Raw genomic sequence first — 21,226 nt, forward strand, 5'->3', positions numbered from 1 at the left:
CAGGAAGACTGGCAGAGTTTCTACCGTTATTAAAAAATTGTTTTCCTGTACCTTTGGGTATTTTAATGGGAAGTTCAAAGAAAGCATCTGAGCTGCCAGTTAGATGCCATTTTAAAGGGAAGTCTTAAAGTTTGAAAGGCACATAGAGCAAAAAGGAAATAGAAATGTGAAGTATTCAAAAGCATACACACAAATGAAAAGAAAACTGGAGTAAAGATAGTCATATATAACATAACCAGGTAAAAGAGTATAAGATCTGCTGAAATAGTGCACTGAAGACCCAAGCAGAAGCAACATCATCATTCTCTCCACCCCAAGCAATTTTATTTAATTATCAAATGTCATAGCTATTGAATCTAAGAGATAGGCAAGTAATACAGATTAAACATTTTCTCTAAAAATATGACAGTTACTTAATATGAGAAGTAAGTGATTTCTACTTTAGAACAGAAATAGATTCAGGATGATTCTGTCTATACCATCCACCAGGGAAGCCCAAGGATACTGGGGTGGGTAGCCTATCCCTTCTCCAGCAGATCTTGCACACCCAGGAATTGAACTGGAGTCTCCTGCCTTGCAGGTGGATTCTTTACCAGCTGAGCTACATGGGAAGTCCATACCATCCACACTTCACAAATTTACATTTTCTTAAAATTTAAATTAATGTTAAACATTGGATCAGTTTCATGTTTATTCAGAATTAAGGCCACTGCTAGTCAATGTAGGTACCTGCATATAAGCAAAAGGCATCCCTTCTGGGTAAATACTCCACAGACTTCACGACTGGAAACCAGCTATCTTCCGGTCTCCTGCTGACTCTGACTCAGGCATCTTTGTGCAGTGCACATACTACACAGATGTACGGAGGAGAACTCTCTCACATATGAACCCAAGGTTTCAAAAGTCAAGAAAGCTATTTCCTGGGTCAGTAGATTTAAAGTATTATTTTAAAGACTGAAAGCTTAAATTTTAACCTATGCCTACATTTGTGACATTATTAAGAAACAAATATATTTATGCAGTCAAATCACAGCCACAAAATGATAAGGAAAACTCCCATGATGCCAGATACATAGATACCATGGATACAAGCCTAAGGACGGCAGTTTAGTCCATAGGCACAAGGCAAAGCTACACTTGTTTCCTGGAGCAGCGAGACAGCAAGCCTAGTACAACTAGAACAGCAAACAGAATCATAATACCTGGTCATAATTGGGTTTATTTGGCAATTTAGTAATTACTATAGTTATTTTATAGGTGAATTCATTATATGATAGATTTTATGATAAATGTAGGCTACTGCAGTATTCTTTTTGCAATAAATCACACTATTCCTCTATTTTTGAATGTCCGTTAATCTACATAGAATGCATCTTTACCTTACATCTTGAAGTGAAACAAATCACATAACTTCAAGGATTATACATATTTTTCTAAGAACATATAAAAATACTTTTGAATTATTACTTAAAAAAGGTTAATATGACCAATTGTGGGGCTCTCAAAAGGAACAGATTTTTGTTGTTAACTGTTACAAAGCACAAAGAAAGTGAAAAAAAATATATATGTACTCACTGAATTGGCATTTGTCGGGTTTGGCCAAGGTCTACCACCACCTGGGCCCCTACAAGACAATATGATAAATGAAATTTTAATTCATGCTCTGAATGTTTCACAATAAGCAACAACATCATAAAATACTAACATTTATAATTCAGTTACCATGCTGTTCTAGTTCAGCACTGCAATTACTCTTTATATTCTCACAGCTTTTTTAATTACTAAAATCCAAAAGCCTTATCATTCCCCAAACAGCTTTCTTTCCAAATCAAACTACTAGGTTCAGTTATTATAATAACCACTAAAAGTGGTAATCACCTATAGCAGTAAATATATATATACATATATTGAATCATTATAAGAATCTGCTTTTGGAGTAAAAATAACTATGAGATAAATACAAACTATAAATGTGACATCAATATAAGTCCTTTCTGTATCATTCAAAATGAAATTGTAAAATAGTATTATATATAAAATTATTGCTTGTATTAAGCTACAAATAAATGTATATAAAAGTTCCCTCCTCTTCAAAAAATTTGCATAGAATATCACATTACTTTATACATCTATATGTCAATCTATCTTTCAGTGCTGACAATTTAGTTACTATTAAACAAGGGGATCACATTTCTTGTTTTCATAATTGTAGTTCAAGACGGTGGTCAGAGTAAATCTTGGGGGGAAAAAACAGGAGGTAAGCTATGCCAACATATGTCAATACATTGCTTCATGTTAGGGTGGAGAAGCATGCTCCCTATTCTATAGCTTAAAGACATAATGATTTTAAAACAAAATTAATGCCTAGTTAAGTTAAAAAGTTCTCCTGTCCATATGCTTTTAGTATTAACTGCACCTGAATAAATACTGCCTGATGAGAAGGAGACTACTGTTAGCATGTCCTTTGTAATTAGGGTCACTCAAAACTCCTTTCCCTCTAATATCAATGAAAACACTGAGCTTTTTAATTAAAAAAAAAAAAAAAAGTCCCCTGATTCTTACTCTATGGACCTTAAACCTAAAATTCTAAATGTTAGATAGAAATTGTCCAAGTTAGCTGTATTACCCATGTTTGGTTGGAATATTTAGAACTGTTTTGAGTATTATTTTGGGATTCCAAGGAATGCAAACAGCAGGGAAGGGCATGAGAAATTGTGTCCTTAGGCTCCAGCAGGATGCCCAAGTACAATTTTACCCAATTCTGTTGGAGGAATAGAGGGGGAAATAAGATGTTGGAGTCAAAATACTGGTCAAAATATTATGCACAGCCAGAAGGTGAGGGACACATGTATTGTTTCTGGAAATAATTCCTCTCTAAGATGATGATGATGACTTTACAATTAGTTACTGGAGCACTTTAGAAAGGTGATTTTACATAGAGGATTCAATGTCTTAATGGGCAGAAACTGAGGTTAAGCACAGGATATATGTTGATCAAGTGAAATATTTGACTTGCTTGATGTTAAATAAAATACAGTGGAGAAATTAGGAAATACTTATCTTACAACAAGATAACAATATATATATATCCAAATCATGGCCAAAAATTGTTTGCAATGATATGCAGATAATTTCATAATTCTGAAGTATTATGTTTAAACAAGGACTGTGTGAATAAGATATATTAAATATAATTTTTACTTAAAATTTGCTTAATGTTAATATGTTAAACTAAATATTAATTAAACAAATAAATAAAAATTAAATTACGCTAAATTTATTCTAAGAACCATAAAATACCTTTTATGCATTTCAACTGTTTGACAAATACTAATGTCTCAGCTCACCATGTATTTCATAATAAATTGCATTTTACTGTAATGGGTTAAGTATTCATTTGGATAAGCTAAATTTCCCCTATCATTACCACTGTGTTAGAAAACACTTTAAGTTTTGCAAATACTATCAAATAAAGTGAGGGTTATAGTAGTGAGTAGTTCTATTAGAACAACTTCTTAAGTGCAGTAAGTTTTCTCTACTTTTGAGGGCCATCAGTATTATCAAGAGAATAATCTACAAACTATAGGTATTATTTTGAATGTAAATTTCTACATAAGTATAGTTTGAAGTAGAATCAGTTAATCTCATTTAAAAATAAAGAGAAAAATGAAGTTTAAAAGAATGTTGTTTACTTAGGGAGTTTTCAAGGCTGGTCTTCCTTTGTTTTTTGTTTTAACTGATTCTAACTGAACTCTCCTCTCTTTACATTTCCTACTCATAAATACTACCTAGACCTCAAACCTAACGGACTCAGTTGTAGCTTGCTGCAATCTGCTTGTCCCAAATTACAATTCCTCTGCTATTCCCAAATAAACTCATCTTTTTAAGCTTGCAAAAAAAAAAAAGTCTTTAATTTTTGGTAGGGTGTATGGATATGATGAAATGAAGGCAACCATGACTACCAAAGAGAAAAAATATCTTTTCTTCCATAATTCAGTCATTTCATTTCAAGATAATAACTATGTAAACCTTCTAATTCTATAGGGTATGATCTAGAACCTAAAGGGTCTAGATCCTTTGAAATTATTTGTCCTTTTAGTTCCTATAAAATACCAAGGGACACAAAGTTGAATTAGAAATGTTTTAAAATGCTGAATCTTACATTCTTTTTAAATTTGTAAAAATGTACTTTATTTAAAAATACAGTTTTCTTTTAAAAATCTATGATGCATTTGAAAACATTTACATTGTGGTTACAGTTTGTAAATTCTACTTTAAGTTACTGAAATTGATATTGAATTTTAATTCTAAATATATAGTACTAGCTATAGAAACACTAAAAATAGGCTCTTATTTTAATTTTAGATGACACTGCATATGATTTACCCTGAGTTTAGAGCATGGAAATATAAAAATCATACCAAAATAACCATTTTCTTTGGAGATGACCAGTATGTTTTTTAACAACAAAATAATCAAAATTTTGTTCCAAATGGTTTGGTTTCAGTAAGAGAGAAAGCTGCAGTTAGAATATGGTATTTATTTACTTTCATGACCAGGGCTGGGTATTTTTTACTATCATTACATTTTGCTATCAAATAATGAAAAGTGACAAACTAAAGAAACCTCATCCAGCTATGATCCTCTGGTAGATCCCTCCTGATCCCAACACAAATGTCTAGACTATTAAAGACGTAGCCCAACGTGGTGCCTGTCGTTCAGTCGCTAAGGCATGCCCAGCTCTTTTGCCGCCCGCCAGACTGCTCTGTCCTTGGGATTTCCCAGGGAAGAATACTGGAGTGGGTTGTTATTTCCTTCTCCAGGGGATCTTCTTGACCCAGGGACTGAACCCGTGTCTTCTGCACTGGCAGGAGGCTTTTTTACCACTGAGCCACCAGGGAAGCCCTAGCCTAAGTAACACTAACTCTAATGCCCTTTCCTTTAATTTTTAATTTATCCAACATGTAAAATAATGACATGAAGAAAGTCATAATTTCAGTTAGAAATACTTACTTGCCATTACATAGTAAGATTTAATTTGTTTTAATGATAATTATGGAGTGAATTTCAATAAAATTTATTGAGTACAGTGGAGACAATAATACGGTTTATTTATGTCTCTTTAAATTCACTTTTGCTTTATTGGGGCCAAAATCAATAAAACAATGAGTCTCTCTGTTTAGATCGTCCATATTTCAGAACTTTCTCTGTTAGAGGGAAATATTCATCATAAATATTTCCTTAAAGGAATCCTAATTTATAGAAAACTTAAAATTATATAAGACCCCAAATAACAGTCAATAGTAATTAATGGAATGTCAATCTTTAAAGCTTAAGATTTCTTTAAAAGCCGGAAATTATACATATAGTAAAATAATATATAATAAAAATATTTTAAAATATCTGGATATATTAAAATGAGAAACCCAAACACCAACAGAAATAATCATTTGAAATTTTCAGCCATACTTTTAGTCTTCATAGTCTATGGAATTAAATACACCCATAAGTATGTTTAAATGTATGTGAGAAAGAAATGAGACAATTTTAAGCAGCTATCTGATTTCCAGTGGTCACATGAGAATGACTTTTCTTATACTAGCAAAACCAAGTTGATCTAAAGTCGACCACATCACTAATTATCATGATGAGTAATATACCAAATGATATTAGATACATTCTTAATATTTAATGAGAATTCTGGGTTGATCACAGCATTCAAAATGTATACTCCTTAACATCTATACATAGAATTCAAATTATCCTTTAGAAGCTATTTCACTTTAAAGTCAGAATCTTAGGTAAATTTTATATATATCTAAATCCTATTATTGAGAGTTTCAGCTTTTGATATAAGCACAAAATATCACTCCTTTTTGTAGCAATCATTAATAAGGTTAAACCTTTGAGGAATTTAAGAAAAGACTTCATGTCTATCCATTTTTACTTTAAAAGTAAAAAGATGGGATAGGAAAATCTGACCTCCTTTTTCCCCCTTGTTCTGTCAGTTTTAAGCCTGGTTGGTATCCACCTATTAACCTATTTTCTATTTTAGGCAAAACTGCTTTCCATGAAAATGGTTCCAGAAACTTAAACAAATCCCTATGGACATCAAACGAAGCTTACCTCAGTATATTTTCAATGCCATTAAATGATGGCAGAGTCGTGTAGTTTGATAGATAAGTAACCAAAACATGGACTAATGGGGAATATGGAAATAGATGAGACTACCCAAGCCATAAACAGAACTCTTTCATTATTTCTGATAAATTTTCTTTAGGCCACATCATGGAATTGATCTTCTAATGAATTAATGAAGGCCATTAACAAGTTCTGGGTGTATATGGAACTTTGAGGGCAAGTAAGACAATGGAAAAGAAATTAAAACTCCTTAACAAATTGCATTCTATTGATTGATAGAAGTAACTGCTCTCTTTGGTTTTGAAAGGCCTTTACAGTAAAAAACAAAAACAAAAAAAGTCTATTAGTTTACTCCCTAAGTATATCTTGAATTTTCAAAAGAAATTATACTATGGAAAGTTCTTTAATAAAGAAGAAACTACTAGAAACTTCTTCCTGAGTTAACAGTGGTCCCAACAAAGCAAATATACATCTATCTTTAGGAAGGACATCTATAGGTATACATATTTCTAAAAGTTTAAAACTCATAGGAATCATACTGTATCTGTTACAATGAACAATATTCACTTGTCTACTTCTGGAGGGTTAAGTCATGGTCTTGGTGTCATCTCTTCATATTTTTGTATGGACTGCATGAGTACTATGTGCTTATTTACAAGAGATTCATTTTTATGATACATAGAACATGAAAATCAGGCTAAAAGTTGGCATTTGAAATGGAAAAAAAAGGTTGCAAAGGAAGGCAGAAAAACAGAGACTATGTTGTGAAAACGAAGCAAACACCACAGTTCACATTTAGTTCATTTATACTGTCGTTTCATTTTACATTACAAAGAAATTTAGCTTAAATTGTGTTACAAATTGGTGTGACTTTAGAAGACAGAAAACAGAACAGTTTACAGGACAATATAGCATTTTGCTTACATGTTCATTCCAGGCATTCCGGGGCCACCTAAAGCATTCAGTGGGGGTCTCATTGCACCTCCATAGTTCTGTAATGATAACCAAGGGTCAGACTACCACAAAACAAAAAAACAAAACCAAAGAGGAGGGGGGAAAGAAAGAGAGCAGGTTAATGATTTCCCTACATAACTCCTGGTTGGATAAGGCCTGTGCAATTCATTCTCTGAAGGGTCCACTCGTGTACTTTTGCTTCTATTTAGCAGTTACATTGGTTTGTGTCTTTTTAAAACTACGTGAATATGTATGATCATTGGAGCATGTTAAATGATTAAGGTATGTTTACAATTGTAATATTCAATTATCTTAATTTCTTGATATCTGTACAACAGTGAACTTTTTCAAGCAAGACATTTCATAAATCCCAAACTCTGTTTTTAAAGAAAAGACTAAGTCAATATGTTTGAAACTGTCAGAATCAGAACAATTATGTAGTCTGAAAACAAACAGGTGAATCTAATATAAGCAAGTTGAATGTGAACTTCTGTCTGCAAAATAATATATTCCAGAAAAAAATGTACTAGTATACAAATCCACAAAAATATACGAACACTTAAGTATACTTAAAATATGCACGTGTGAATTATGATTCGACAGACTTCTGTCAATATTTGAATGTTATGTGCATTCAAAAAATAAAAACATGTAATGTACATATCAGGTTAGTTTCCATAAGGGCCAAAAGATTAATTTTAATATGATCATATTAATATATTTTAAACTATCAACTAGTATACTTCATGCTTGGCTTTCTGACATTACTATTCCTCCAACTTCTCTGACCATTCTTCAGTTTCCTTTGCTGATTCCTTTTATTTTGCCAACTCTTTAAATATTGCTTTTCTCCGAGTTCTAGCCACAGCATCCTTCTAAATAAATATGCATTTATGGGTAAACTTATCTGCTACCATTAGTTCAACAATTATTTATATGTTAGGAATCTCAAATCCATTTTGTCATGATGTCTCCCCTAAGCCCTTAGACAACTCACATGTTGAACTTCATATTGGTTGTTTCTATCTGGATACCATTTCACACTCAACATACCTAAAAGTCACCTCCATTTTCTCTTCTCACAGCTGCGTTCTTTATACTGCCTTCCTCAGTCAGTTCTGTGGCATCACCTTCTATACAGTAGTCTAGGCTAAGAACCTCTGGGAGCTCCTTGATGTTTCTTCCTTTTATTTCAATTTCCGTATCCAGTCAGTTACCAAGGTCTATTGATTCTACCTGTGAAATAGCTCTTGAAATACTGCTCCCTTCATATCACTCATCTCTGCCATTTACTGACACGACTGTACTCTCTTAGTTGGTCTCTCTGACTAAGCCTCTCCCCCTCCCAATCTATTCTCCATACTGACTCCAGAACTGTGCTTCTTAAACTCAGTCCTCTTTATGTTGCTTAAAAGCCATGATGACCCACACTGTCTATCAAATGAAGTCTTTCCTTCAGCATGGCCCTATGATGTTATTCACAGACCAGCCTTAGCTGCCCTCATTTCCTATCATATTTACTTTCTTCCCTTACCCCCACCTCCACCCTCCAGATGACTGAATTTCCTGTGGTTTAGAAACACGCAGTGGCCTTTTACACTCATGATAACTCATCTGCTATGGCCTTCTGTGTAGTAGGTGCTAAGATGACAAGGAAATATTCAATGAGAGGAGGTCTGTTAACTCCAGGGAGTAAGCCAGTTTGTAAATAAACCTACCTAGTTACATGTTGTTCTCATTATTAAGACATCATATTTAAATGTCTCAAATGAGGTGCTATGGAACAGGAGAATGGTATCTATCCATAGCTGAGAGAGCTATTTCTCTTAACCTCTGGGTCATACATGGGGATGGCAGCAGCAGTATTAGCAAGGAGTCTCTGAGAAGAAAATCCGTCACTGGGAACAAAATCCACATGACAGACTATAACAGAAATTCTTCATAAAATAAACTCCCCTCATTTTTGACCCTAGAAGGTCTATGTTTTGTTTTATTGACGGATACATTTGTTTTGCTCATAGCTCTGGACATAGATAGTGGTTTGAAAATCTGTTTCCCCTGCCCCATTTCCTCTGCTCCCCTTTCTATACGTGTGTTTACTGGTCAGATTCTCCCAATGATCCATTCAACCTTAACTTTCCTATCTACAAAGTGATAACATCAACTCTCTTATAAGCTTATTGGAGGAAAAATGAAATCGTACACAACACCTATTATAGTGCTTGATGTATTAAAGGCAAGATACCTGGTGCTCAAAAACTGCAGTTGCTAACTGCTTACACTGTTAATAAGGGACCAACTTAAATGAGTCTTCTCATTTTCCCTTGGGCCCTCAATCCTAACAAAATTACATGCTTTTGACGTAATGACTCCCTGCCAGAGAATGTATATTTCTTTTTTTGACTTTTTTCCTACTGTTTAATAGTTTTTCTTTATGTATCTGCATCTCATGCTAAACAATAAGTACCTGAAGGTAGAATCTGTTCTACTTATCTGTGTAGATCCAATGCTCATGTATCACAGTTCATAAGTGTTACAGGATGTCCGTAAGAAATTACCCAATACATATTTTGAGAAACTTATAATATTTTAATTTTGCAAATAATCTGAAGCAAACAGAAAACAGGAAGATAAGAAAGAATAACAACAGTCTTTCTAATGGGTAACAAAGGCAGAATGGGAAGAGCTAATTTGGAATCACTGAATTTTAAAGCTGATGGCAGCTATACAATTCCATCTGGTTTAATCTCTCTCCCAATGCAATGGTCCTGACAAAGGACTGTTCAGACTCTGCCTGGAAAATTTACAAAGAGTGTTTCCGTGATTGGGCAGTTAAATTTCTAGAAAGTTATTATACTGAACTAAATTCCACTTCCCATCTTAGATGTGAAAATACAGAATTAGTGTACTTCCTCTTAAAATCTTAGCATTTCTTCACCCTAAGTATTTGACTTGGAAGCCATGATATGTTCCTGTTTGCATATAACTCACTTTTCCTCCAGATTTCTAAAAGAACTAGAACTAGTTGGAGAGTCTTGAAGTTTTCTGTTAATCACATGTATCTGCTGAGCCTAAGAACGCAGACAAGCTAACAATATATTATTACAAGAGCCACACAGAAAAATGACTTCAAATATGATATTAGGGAAGACATTTTTCTAGATTGAATAAGTAATTCTGCTTTTCCATTGAAAGGATACTGATATCAGTCTAAAAATCATGTATTACCACTGAACTTTGATTTAAAATAAATTAAGGGGTGGTAGAAATATACCAGGATTTGGAGCAAAGTTTTATTTCTTCCTCCATGCAGTAGGTTTTAATCATATATTTACTATATTCTAGTGTGCATTTTGCCTTCAGCAGCAGAATATATATATATTTCTTTTAGGAATTCAATTATTTTAATAGATAACTACTGTCCCTCTTCACCACATTGGTATTAAGCTGAAAAACCTGGAAATAATATCTGTGATACAAAGGAGATATGTATTTTGTTTGTGCATAAAACTAGAAACAATATTCCAGAGATGCTTCTATAATTCAGCTATAAAAAAGCAGAAGCATTCTGTTCTTGGGTAGTATCTGTATTATTAAATATCTGTCATGAGAGTCTTTTTTTTCTCTTTTAAGAAACACAGCTAACTTTGTATTACAGATCTCACAGTTTATAATCCATATGTTACATATACCAGGTGTTATAAGTAAATATAAGAATCTCTCAATTCAAATGATTTTTCTTCATGTTTAACCTACTGTATCATTCATATGAATATGATTCCTGTTTTCATTTAAGTACATGATATGTATAAACAATTTCATTTAATCTTTTATAGTTAAATACAGTGTTACATAAGTTGTTGCAGGCATTTCTGGTTTCTGAGGTAAATTCATACCAGAACACTTTACTTCCCCCAAATTATAAAGAAATAGATAGCAAAGATATTAATCTAAATGGAAGAAATAAACTACTCTCTTTAGGTTTGAAAATGCAAAGAAAGAATTCATGCTTTATGATAAACTGAGTAAAACTCTTCAGTAAGAGAAATAGATGGGGAAACAGTGGAAACAGTGTCAGACTTTATTTTTCTGGGCTCCAAAATCACTGCATATGGTGACTGCAGGCATGAAATTAAAAGACGCTTATTCCTTGGAAGAAAAGTTATGACCAACCTAGATAGCATATTGAAAAGCAGAGACATTACTTTGCCAACAAAGGTTCATCTAGTCAAGGCTATGGTTTTTCCAGTGGTCATGTATGGATGTGAGAGTTGGACTGTGAAGAAAGCTGAGTGCTGAAGAATTGATGCTTTTGAACTGTAGTGTTGGAGAAGACTCTTGAGAGTCCCTTGGACTGCAAGGAGATCCAACCAGTCCATTCTGAAGGAGATCAGCCCTGGGATTTCTTTGGAAGGAATGATGCTAAAGCTGAAACTCCAGTACTTTACTTTGGCCACCTCATGCGAAGAGTTGACTCATTGGAAAAGACTCTGATGCTGGGACAGATTGGGGGCAAGAGGAGAAGGGGACGACAGAGGATGAGATGGCTGGATGGCATCACTGACTCGATGGACGTGAGTCTGGGTGAACTCCAGGAGTTGGTGATGGACAGGGAGGCCTGGCATGCTGCGATTCATGGGGTCACAAAGAGTCGGACATGACTGAGCGACTGATCTGATCTGATCTGATCTGAAGACACTACTCACCAGAAGTGTTTTCTTACTTTCTGTTGTAATTTACTTAAAACACAAAACACATAAATTTTTGGCTCGACATTTTAAAATATAAAGACCAGTATGCTTTTTTACTTTTGCATTTTCAAATGAGATCTAAGTATTCATATGTTCAATAGCTTAGGTAAGCATCAGTATATCTTTCAAATACTGAAAAACTTACTCAAATCAGACTCTAATTTTTAAAAGTGTTGAAAATATTGGTCTGGAATGACAAAAACTCAAAGAGCAGCTAGCCAAAAAAAAGTGACCTGAATGAAGAATAACTAAATTATAGACATCAACTTTTGACATATATTCAAAATGTATCTATTATGAAAATCTTTTGAGAAAAAAAATTCTTCAAGTTGTATATAGCTCTAAAACTAGTTGGCATCGTTTATTAAAGACTAAAACGAAGATCATGGCATCTGGTCCCATCACTTCATGGGAAATAGATGGGGACACAGTGGAAACAGTGGCTGACTTTATTTTTCTGGGCTCCAAAATCACTGTAGATGGTGACTGCAGCCATGAAATTAAAAGACAGTTATTCCTTGGAAGAAAAGTTATGCCCAACCTAGACAGCATATTAAAAAGCAGAGACATCACTTTGCCAACAAAGGTCCATCTAGTCAAGGCTATGGTTTTTCCAGTGGTCATGTATGGATGTGAGAGTTGGACTGTGAAGAAGGCTGAGCACTGAAACATTGATGCTTTTGAACTGGGTGTTGGAGAAGACTCTTGGGAGTCCCTTGGACGGCAAGGAGATCCAACCAGTCCATTCTAAAGGAGGTCAGTCCTGGGTGTTCATTGGAAGGACTGAAGTTGAAGCTGAAACTCCAAAGGTTTGGCCACCTGATGTGAAGAGCTGACTCATTTGAAAAGACCCTGATGCTGGGAAAGATTGAGGGCAGGAGGAGAAGGGGATAACAGAGGATGAGATGGCTGGATGGCGTCACTGACTCAATGGACATGAGTTTGGGTAGGCTTTGGGAGTTGGTGATGGACAGGGAGGCCTGGCGTGCTGCGGTTCATGGGGTCGCAAAGAGTCAGACACGACTTATGCAACTGAACTGAAAAGTACAGTCAGTCAGTGAACTATTCTACAGATCTTATAAATTCTAATTGCCATTAACAGATTAATGATGGTTGGTCCCATAAATCACCATCCCTAATATGAGCAGAAATAGCAAAAAAATAATTTAAATATCTAGATTAGAGTTTTATAAGATCTTAAGAAAATATATAGGAAATAAATTATCCTAAATAATTTTTTTTATTTTGACAATCTCATGAATATTTACATAATAGGTACCTCTGAAAAATTTGTGCTTCATGTTCCAATACAATTTATATAGTTGATCCTTGAACAACATGGGGTTGAACTGTGCTAGTCCATTTATAAGTGGACTTTTTTCAGTAAATATATTATTGGAACATTTTTGTGGATTTGCAACAATTTGTAAAAACTTGCAGATGAAACACATAGTCTAGAAAGAGCAAGAAAATTAAGAAAAAGGTATGTCATGAATGCATAAACTATATGTAGACATAAGTCTAGACTCAGGCATAAGCAGAGTGATATTTAATATAAAATGAATGTCTTAGTTTTCTTACTGTTTTATAATTTTGCTTTCAAACACCTACATTACTCCATAGTATATGCTTCTCTCTCTCTCCCCCTTAATTAGAGAAACCATGTTATCAGCCTACCATCACATGTAAGCAGTTTAAAAAATTTTGACAATATTTAAATACTGTATTCTGAATATGCCTGTAATACTATATGCCATGAAAATGTTATAATGATTCATTCATTAGTGTATAGGCTAGGCTATGATGAAGCAAGTGTTGATTATTACACTAGGTTACCATAAAGCTATCATAGTGCTGCTTCTTCATTATCAATGCATGAAGTGTTATACCTGTAAATAAATAGGAATATATTCGCCTTTTCTTTTAATTTTTGACATCTAGTGTTTTAAATATATGTAATATATACAGTGTTTCATATCATTTAAGACAATATATATATTTTTAATCTTAGACAAATCTTGTTAGCAGGTATATACATATTTTAAGACAATATTGACATAGATACTGACAGATAATTCATCTTATAAACTAGATGATGTAAACTTATGGTATTGATAAATATAGTACTGTACTGTAATTGTATTTTCTTATAATTTTCTTAATAACATTTCCTTTTCTCTATATTACTTTATCGTAAGGATACAGTATATAATACATATAATACATTTATAAAATATGTGTTAATTGTTTATGTTATCAGTAAGGTCTCTGGTTAACAGTAGGCTGTTAAGTTTTAGGGAATCAAAAGTTATACATGGGTTTTCAATTGTGCAGTGGTTTGGTGCCCCTAACTCCCACATTTTCAAGGGTCAACTGTGTATTACATGTTGATTAGGAACTCTTAGATATAAGTCACATTTACCTGGGTAAATGTGGTTAGAGTCTTAAAAATCTGTTTTGGGCACACAACAAAATACTTAACATTTTTAAAGTATATACATGAAATAAGCTCCTAAAACCATCATTTATATAGACTGTTCTTGGAGAGAATAAGAAAAGTAAATGATCCTTTTAACCAGTGGTATGATACACTGACCTCTGACCTATGAGGGAGAAATGTACAACTCTGAATTCTGGATTCGCTTCTTTGAAATGTAACATTACAAAATTAAATTCTACCTCAGGCAGTTTTCCCAAGAGAGACAAAGAGAGGTTTTAGCTAAAATAAGTGACAGCCTGGAGCAGCATACTAAAAAAATGTCATCAACAGCTGAATAGGTTCAATCTTGGTGTATCCTCCCGGGAAACTGATAGAGAAGTAGGCTAATAACATCTAGTGTATACTGTTGTATTACACTTTTTCAGCGAGACCCATTTTAATGTTTGTTTCTAAATGGTTTTCTATTGTTTTCATACTCGAAATATGGTACTATATCATGGTCAGTGGCATTAAAGACTTAAAATATATTTTATGCCACTTATTCTGTTTAATTCAATTAGATTTTAAATTATCTTAGTTCTCCTTTATAATAATTACTATAATTATTCATATTTCCTCAATATAAAAACAGTTATCTTTTTTAGTAATAATTACTATAATGGATTTCTACCCAATGTATTTTCTAGAATGTACCAAGGGCAAATGTGGCTTGATGTTACATCTATTTGGACATGTCATAGACAACATATCCTCAAGAGCTTAAAAACTATGTCATATTAAGTCTTTTATATATATATATATATATATATATATATATAATAGAAACCAGCAGATAATACAGTTTATTTGTGTAAGATGAAGGCAGAAACTCAGCCTCTGGCTTCCTGCACTTTTTACCTGTGGTCCTAAGGGCACCATTCCTCTTGGAGGAGTCATTCTCTGCATTGGCCCACCCATATTTGGATGACCTAAAAAGAGAAAAAAGTGTGACAATATTAGCAATGTAATGAGCATGAGTGCTAAATCAGAAGCTACAGCCTCCTTTCTGCCTGGTGCTACACCTTATTTACTAAAGGACTAAATTATTGACATCACCTCTACTTGGCTTCCACAGCCATTCTTCTACCTCTTACCACAGGGCTGTCCCTGCCCCCACTCTCCATTAATGTCTTGAAAGTGAAATCTTCCTCTTCTGTGTTGAATTATAATACATCTGTCATAACATTTGCTCCCCTTCTTTTAGAACAGTGAACAGAGCCATCCATGTTTGTGGTACCTAAACAGGTCAGTGGACGGACCCAATTATTGGGTTTGTTAAACTATCAAGTAAGTCACTTGCTGCTTAGCATCATCTTTCCTCCTGCTTATCTTTTTGGTGGACAGACCCCTCTGTCTGAAAAAGGCAGAGAAAATTACAAGTGACATAGTCACTTTGATTCTCACTTGCTAGAAGTTATATAAAAAGTTTTAGAAGTTAAGCATTAAAACACAGATTTTGGATATTTAATTATTCTGTTCCTTGTGTTATCACTGCACTATCACAAATAATTAAGTTAGCAAAAAATATAATTACTTGGCCACGTTACCAAGTAAAATGCAACTGATATAATTATGAAAGATCTATACAAATAATACCTTCCCTAATAAATACAGGGTTTCCTTTGAGATTCTGCACATCAATTTAACTTTTACTTTAAAGCAGTCACCTTGTTGTCGAGTTGGGTCCATTCCACTGGGAAGTAATGGCTGACTTCCTGGGACACCTCCAAGTGCCTAGCATATTTAGTAAAAATAAAAAGCAGTAAGTATTGTAACTATTTATAAAATAAGAACTTTTACCAATTATAGAATGCATTTGAGTATTTCACAAGATTTTTTTCAAGCTGTATTTTTTTATATTGGATTATATTTTATTTACAATAATGTGTTAGTTTTGGGTGTACAGTATAGTGATTCAGTTATATTGAATATATGTATCTTCCTTTTCAAATTCTTTTCTATTATAGGTTATTACAGAGTATTGAGTACAGTTCCCTGTGCTAGACAGTAGGTCCTTGTTGATTATCTATCTTGTGTATACTGGTCTGTATATATTTATCTCAACCTCCTGATTTATCTCCCCCCAACACCTTTCCCTTTTGGTAACCATACATTTGAAGTCTGGGAATCTGTTTCTCTTTGTAAATAAGTTCATTTGTATCACTGTTTTTAGATTTCACATAAGTGATATAATATGATACTTGTCTTTCTCTTACTTCACTTAGTATGATAATCTCTAGGTCTATCCCTGTTGCTGCAAATGGCATTATTTTTATGGCTGAGTAATATTCCATTGTATATATGTACCACATCTTCTTTATCCATTCCTCTCTCAATGGACATTTAGGTTGCTTCCATGTCTTAGCTACTCTTAAGTAGTACTGCAGTGAACACAGGGGTGCATGATCTTTTCAAATTACAGTTTTCTCCAGTTACATGTCCTTGAGCGGGATTGCAATATTATATGGTAGCTCTATTTTAGACATTTAAGGAACCTGCATACTATTCTCCATAGTGACTGTATGAATTTATATTCCCATCAACAGTGTAGGCGGGTTCCCTTCTCTCCACACCCATTCCAGCATTTATTGTTTGTAGACTTTGATGATGGCCATTCTGACAGATGTGAGGTGATATCTATTTTTGATTTGCATTTCTCTAATAATTGGTAATGTGGAGCATATTTTCATGTGCTTTGTGGCCATCTGTATGTTTTCTTTGGAGAAACATCTATTTAGATCTAATTTTTATTGTTTCTTTATCTTAAGCTGCATGAGCTGTTTGTAGACATTTGGAGATTAATCCCCTATTGGCTGCATCATTTGCAAATATTTTTCCCCATTCTGTAAGTTGTCTTTTTGTTTTGTCTATGGTTTCCTTTGCTGTGCAAATACTTTTAGGTTTAACTAGATCCCATTTATTTTTGTTTTTATTTTCATTACTCTAGGGGGTGGAGCCAAAGAGATATTGTTGTGATTTATGTAAAAGAGTGTTCTGACTTTGTTTTCCTCTAAGAGTTTTATATAGTATCTGGTTTTACATTTAGGTCTTTAATCCTTTTTGAGTTTATTTTTGTGCATGGTGTTAGAGAATGCTCTAATTTCATTCTATGTAGCTGTTCAATTTTCCCAGACCCTCTTATTGAAGACGCTCTTCTCTATCCATTGATCTATTTGTTGTTGTTCAGTTGCTAAGTTGTGTCTGACTCTTTGTGATCCAAAGGACTGCAACACTCCAGGCTTCCCTGTCCTCCACTGGCTCCAGAGTTTGCTCAAATTCATGTCCATTGAGTTGATGATGCCATCTAACCATTTCATTCTCTGCTGCCCCCTTCTCCTTTTGTCTTCAATCCTTCTGAGCACCAGAGTCTTCTCCAATGAGTTGGCTCTTTGTATCAAATGGCCAAAATATTGGAGCTTCAGCTTTAGCATCAGTCCTTCCAGTGAATATTTAGGGTTGGTTTCCATTAATATTGACTGGTTTTACCTCCTTGCAGTCCAAGGGACTCTTAGGAGTCTTCTTCAGCACCACAATTTGAAAGCACCAATTCTTGATAGCTCAGCTAGTAAATAACCTGCCTGTAATGCAGGAGATTCCCAGTTTGAGTCCTGGGTCATGAAGATCTGTTGGAGAAAGGATAGGCTACCCCACTCCAGTATTCCTGGGCTTCCCTGGTGGCTCAGCTGGTAAAGAATCTGCCTGCAGTATGGGAGACCTGGGCTTGATCCATGGGTTGGGAAGATCCCCTGGAGAAGGGAATGGGTACCCACTCCAGTATTCTGGCCTGGAGAATTCCATGGACTGTATAGTCCCATGGGGTCACAAAGAGTCAGACACAATTCAGTGACTTTCACTTCACTTTCTTTACGGTCCAACTCTCACATCCATACATGACTACTGGAAAACCATAGCTTTGACTATTTGGACATTTGTTGGTGAAGTGTTGTGTCTGCTTTTTAATACGCTATCTAGGTTTGTCATAGCTTTCTTTCTAAGGAGCAAGCGTCTTTTAATTTCATGGTTGCAGTCACCATCACCAGTGATTTTGGAGCCCCAAAAAATACAATCTGTTACTGCTTCCATTTCCCCCCTCTTCTATTTGCCATGAAGTTGAGACCAGATGGTATGATCTTAGTTTTTTAACACTGAGTTTTAAGCCAGCTTTTTCACTATCCTCTTTCACCCTCATCAAGAGACTCTTTAGATCCTTGTCACTTTCTACCATTAGAGAGTTATTATCTGCATATCTGAGGTTGTTGATATTTCTCCTGGTAATCTTGATTCCAGCTTGTGAGTCATCCAGCCAACATTTCACGTGATGTACTCTGTATATAAGTAAAATAAGCAGGGTGACAATATACAGGTTGGTCGTACTCTTTTTCCCAATTTGGAACCAGTCAGTTCCATGTTTGGTCCTAACTGTTGTTTCTTGACCTGCACACAGGTTTCTCCGGAGACAGATGGTCTGGTATTTCCATCTTTAAGAATTTTCCATAGTTTGTTGTGACCCACACAGTCAATGGCTTTAGCATAGTCAATGGCTTTAGTATAGTCAATTGAGCAGAAGTAGATGTTTTTTTGGAACTCCTTTGCTTTCTCCATGATCCAAATATATTTCTTTATGTCACTCCTATACTGTTTTGAATACTGTACCTTTATAGTACAGTCTGAAGTCAAGGAGCTGATTCCTTCCTTCAGCTCCATTTTCTTTTTGAAAATTGCTTTGGCTATTTAGGGTCTTTCATTTTTCCATATTTCCAGTCAAAATTTAAGATTTTTTGTTCTAGATCTACAAAAACTGCCATTGATAATTTGATAGGGACTACATTGAATCTGAAGACTTCCTTGGGCAGTATAGTCATTTTGACAGTATTCTTTCAATCCAAAACCATGGTATATTTTTCCATCTGTTTGTGTCATCTTCCATTTGTTTCATTAGCGTCTTAAGTTTTCAGAATACAGTTTGCTTCCTTAGGTAGGCTTATTTCTAGGTGTTTTATTCTTTTTGATGTGATGTAAATGGCATTGCTTCCTAAACTTCTTTTTCTGATCTTTTGTTCTTAGTGTATAGAAATGCAACATTTCTGTGTATTAATTCTGTAGTCTGCACCTTTACCAAATTCGTTGAGCTCTAGTAGTTTTCTGGTAGTATGGCCAGGGTTTTCTATGTACAGTATCACGACCTCTACAGTGGCAGTTTTACTTCTTCTTTTCCAACTTGGATTCTTTTTATTTTCTTCTCTGACTGCAATGGCTAGGACTTCCAAACCTATGTTGAATAAAAGTAGTGACAGTGGACATCCTTGTATTGTTCCTGATCTTAAGACGAAATGCTTTCAGCTTTTCACTGTTGAGTATGATGCTCTGTGTGTGTCTTTCATATATGGCTTTACCCTGTTTAGGTATGTTCCCTCTATGCTGAATTTCAGAAGAGTTTTTTTTTTTTTTTTTTAATTATAAACTGATAATAGATTTTTGTCAGATGCTTTTTCTGCATCTACTGAGATTATCATATGGCTTTAATTCAATTTGTTAATGTGGTTATCACACTGATTGATTTGCAGATATTGGAACAATCCTTGTATCCCCAGGATAAATCCCACTCGATTTTGGTGTATGATCCTTTAATGTATTGTTGGATTTGGTGTGCTAGCCTTTTGTTTAGGATTTTGTGTCTATCAGTGACATTGGCGTGTTACTTTGTTTGTAGTATCCTTGTATTGTTTTGGTACCATGTTTGAGGCTGGCTTCAAAGAATGAGTTTGGGAGTGTTCCGATCTCTGTAATTTTTTGAAACAGTTTCAAAAGGATAGGTGTTAACTCGTCTCTAAATGTTTGATAGGATTCACCTGTGAAGCCATCCAGTCTGGGGTTCTTTGTTGGCTTGGGGTTCTTAAACCAAAGTTTCGATATCAGTGCTCGTGATTGTTCTAGTCATATTTTCTATTTCTTCCTAATTTGGTTTTGCAAGATTGTACCTAAGAATTTGTCCGCTTCTTCTAGGTTGTCCAGTTTATTGGCATAATGTTGTTTGTCTCTTACGATCCTTCATATTTCTGTATTCACTGTAACTTTTTCATTTCTGCTTTTATTGATATGAGCCCTCTCCCTTTTTTTCTTGATGAGTTTGGCTAAAGCTTTACCAATTTTGTTTATCTTCTCACAGAAGCAGCTTTTAGTTTCATTGATATTTTGTACTGTTTCTTGGTCTCTATCTCATTCTTTTCTGCTCTGAGTTTATGATTTCTTTTCTCTGCTAACTTTGGGTTTTGTTTGTCCTTTTTCTAGTTGCTTTAGGTATACAGGTTAGGTCATTTATTTGAAATTTTTCTTGTTTCTTGTAGTAAGATTGTATTGCTATAATTTTCTCTTAGAGCTGCTTTTGCTATATCCCGTAGGTTTTGGACTGTTGTATTTTCATTTTCATTTGTCTCTAGGGAATTTTTTTATTTCCTCTTTGATTTCTTCAGTGATCTACTGATTGTTTAGTAGCACACTGTTCAGCTTCCACGTGTTTTTTTTTATTACAATTTTTGTTTGTAGATTTGTACTCTTATTGCATTGTGGTCAGGAAAGATGATTGATATAATTTTAGTTTTCTTAAACTTATCAAGGCTTGCTTTATGGTCCAGTATGTGATCTATCCTGGAGAATATTCTACACACATTTGAGAAGACTGTGTATTCTGCTGCCTTTGGATGGCATGCTCTATAAATATCAATTAAGTTCATCTGGTCTAATATGTTGTTTAAGACCTGTGCTTCCTTAATGATTTTCTGTTTGGATGATCTGTCTATTGATGTAAGTTGGAGGTTAAAGTCCCCCACTTTTACTGTGTTACTGTCGGTTTCTCTTTTTATGACTGTATTTGCCTTATATATATTGAAGTGCTCCTATGTTG

At 34.4% G+C, this 21,226-nt stretch overlaps 1 protein-coding gene across 6 annotated transcripts in view; it reads right to left on the bottom strand.

Annotated features, from left to right (window-relative positions):
* Positions 1-21,226, bottom strand: part of SSBP2 (single stranded DNA binding protein 2) — a 310,974-nt gene that overhangs the window by 39,068 nt on the left and 250,680 nt on the right. For 4 of the 6 annotated variants that reach the window (XM_070793993.1, XM_070793994.1, XM_070793992.1 and 1 more), the window contains 4 exons: positions 15,993-16,059; positions 15,184-15,254; positions 7,066-7,157; positions 1,576-1,624 (listed from right to left, as the gene is read on the bottom strand). In XM_070793993.1, coding sequence (XP_070650094.1) covers positions 1,576-1,624; positions 7,066-7,157; positions 15,184-15,254; positions 15,993-16,059 — 279 coding nt within the window. The remainder of the gene's footprint in view (positions 1-1,575; positions 1,625-7,065; positions 7,158-15,183; positions 15,255-15,992; positions 16,060-21,226) is intronic. The other 2 variants (XM_019965385.2, XM_019965384.2) reach the window with 1 other exon arrangement.

Source organism: Bos indicus, chromosome 7 (assembly GCF_029378745.1).
Source record: "Bos indicus isolate NIAB-ARS_2022 breed Sahiwal x Tharparkar chromosome 7, NIAB-ARS_B.indTharparkar_mat_pri_1.0, whole genome shotgun sequence".
NCBI lineage: Eukaryota > Metazoa > Chordata > Mammalia > Artiodactyla > Bovidae > Bos > Bos indicus.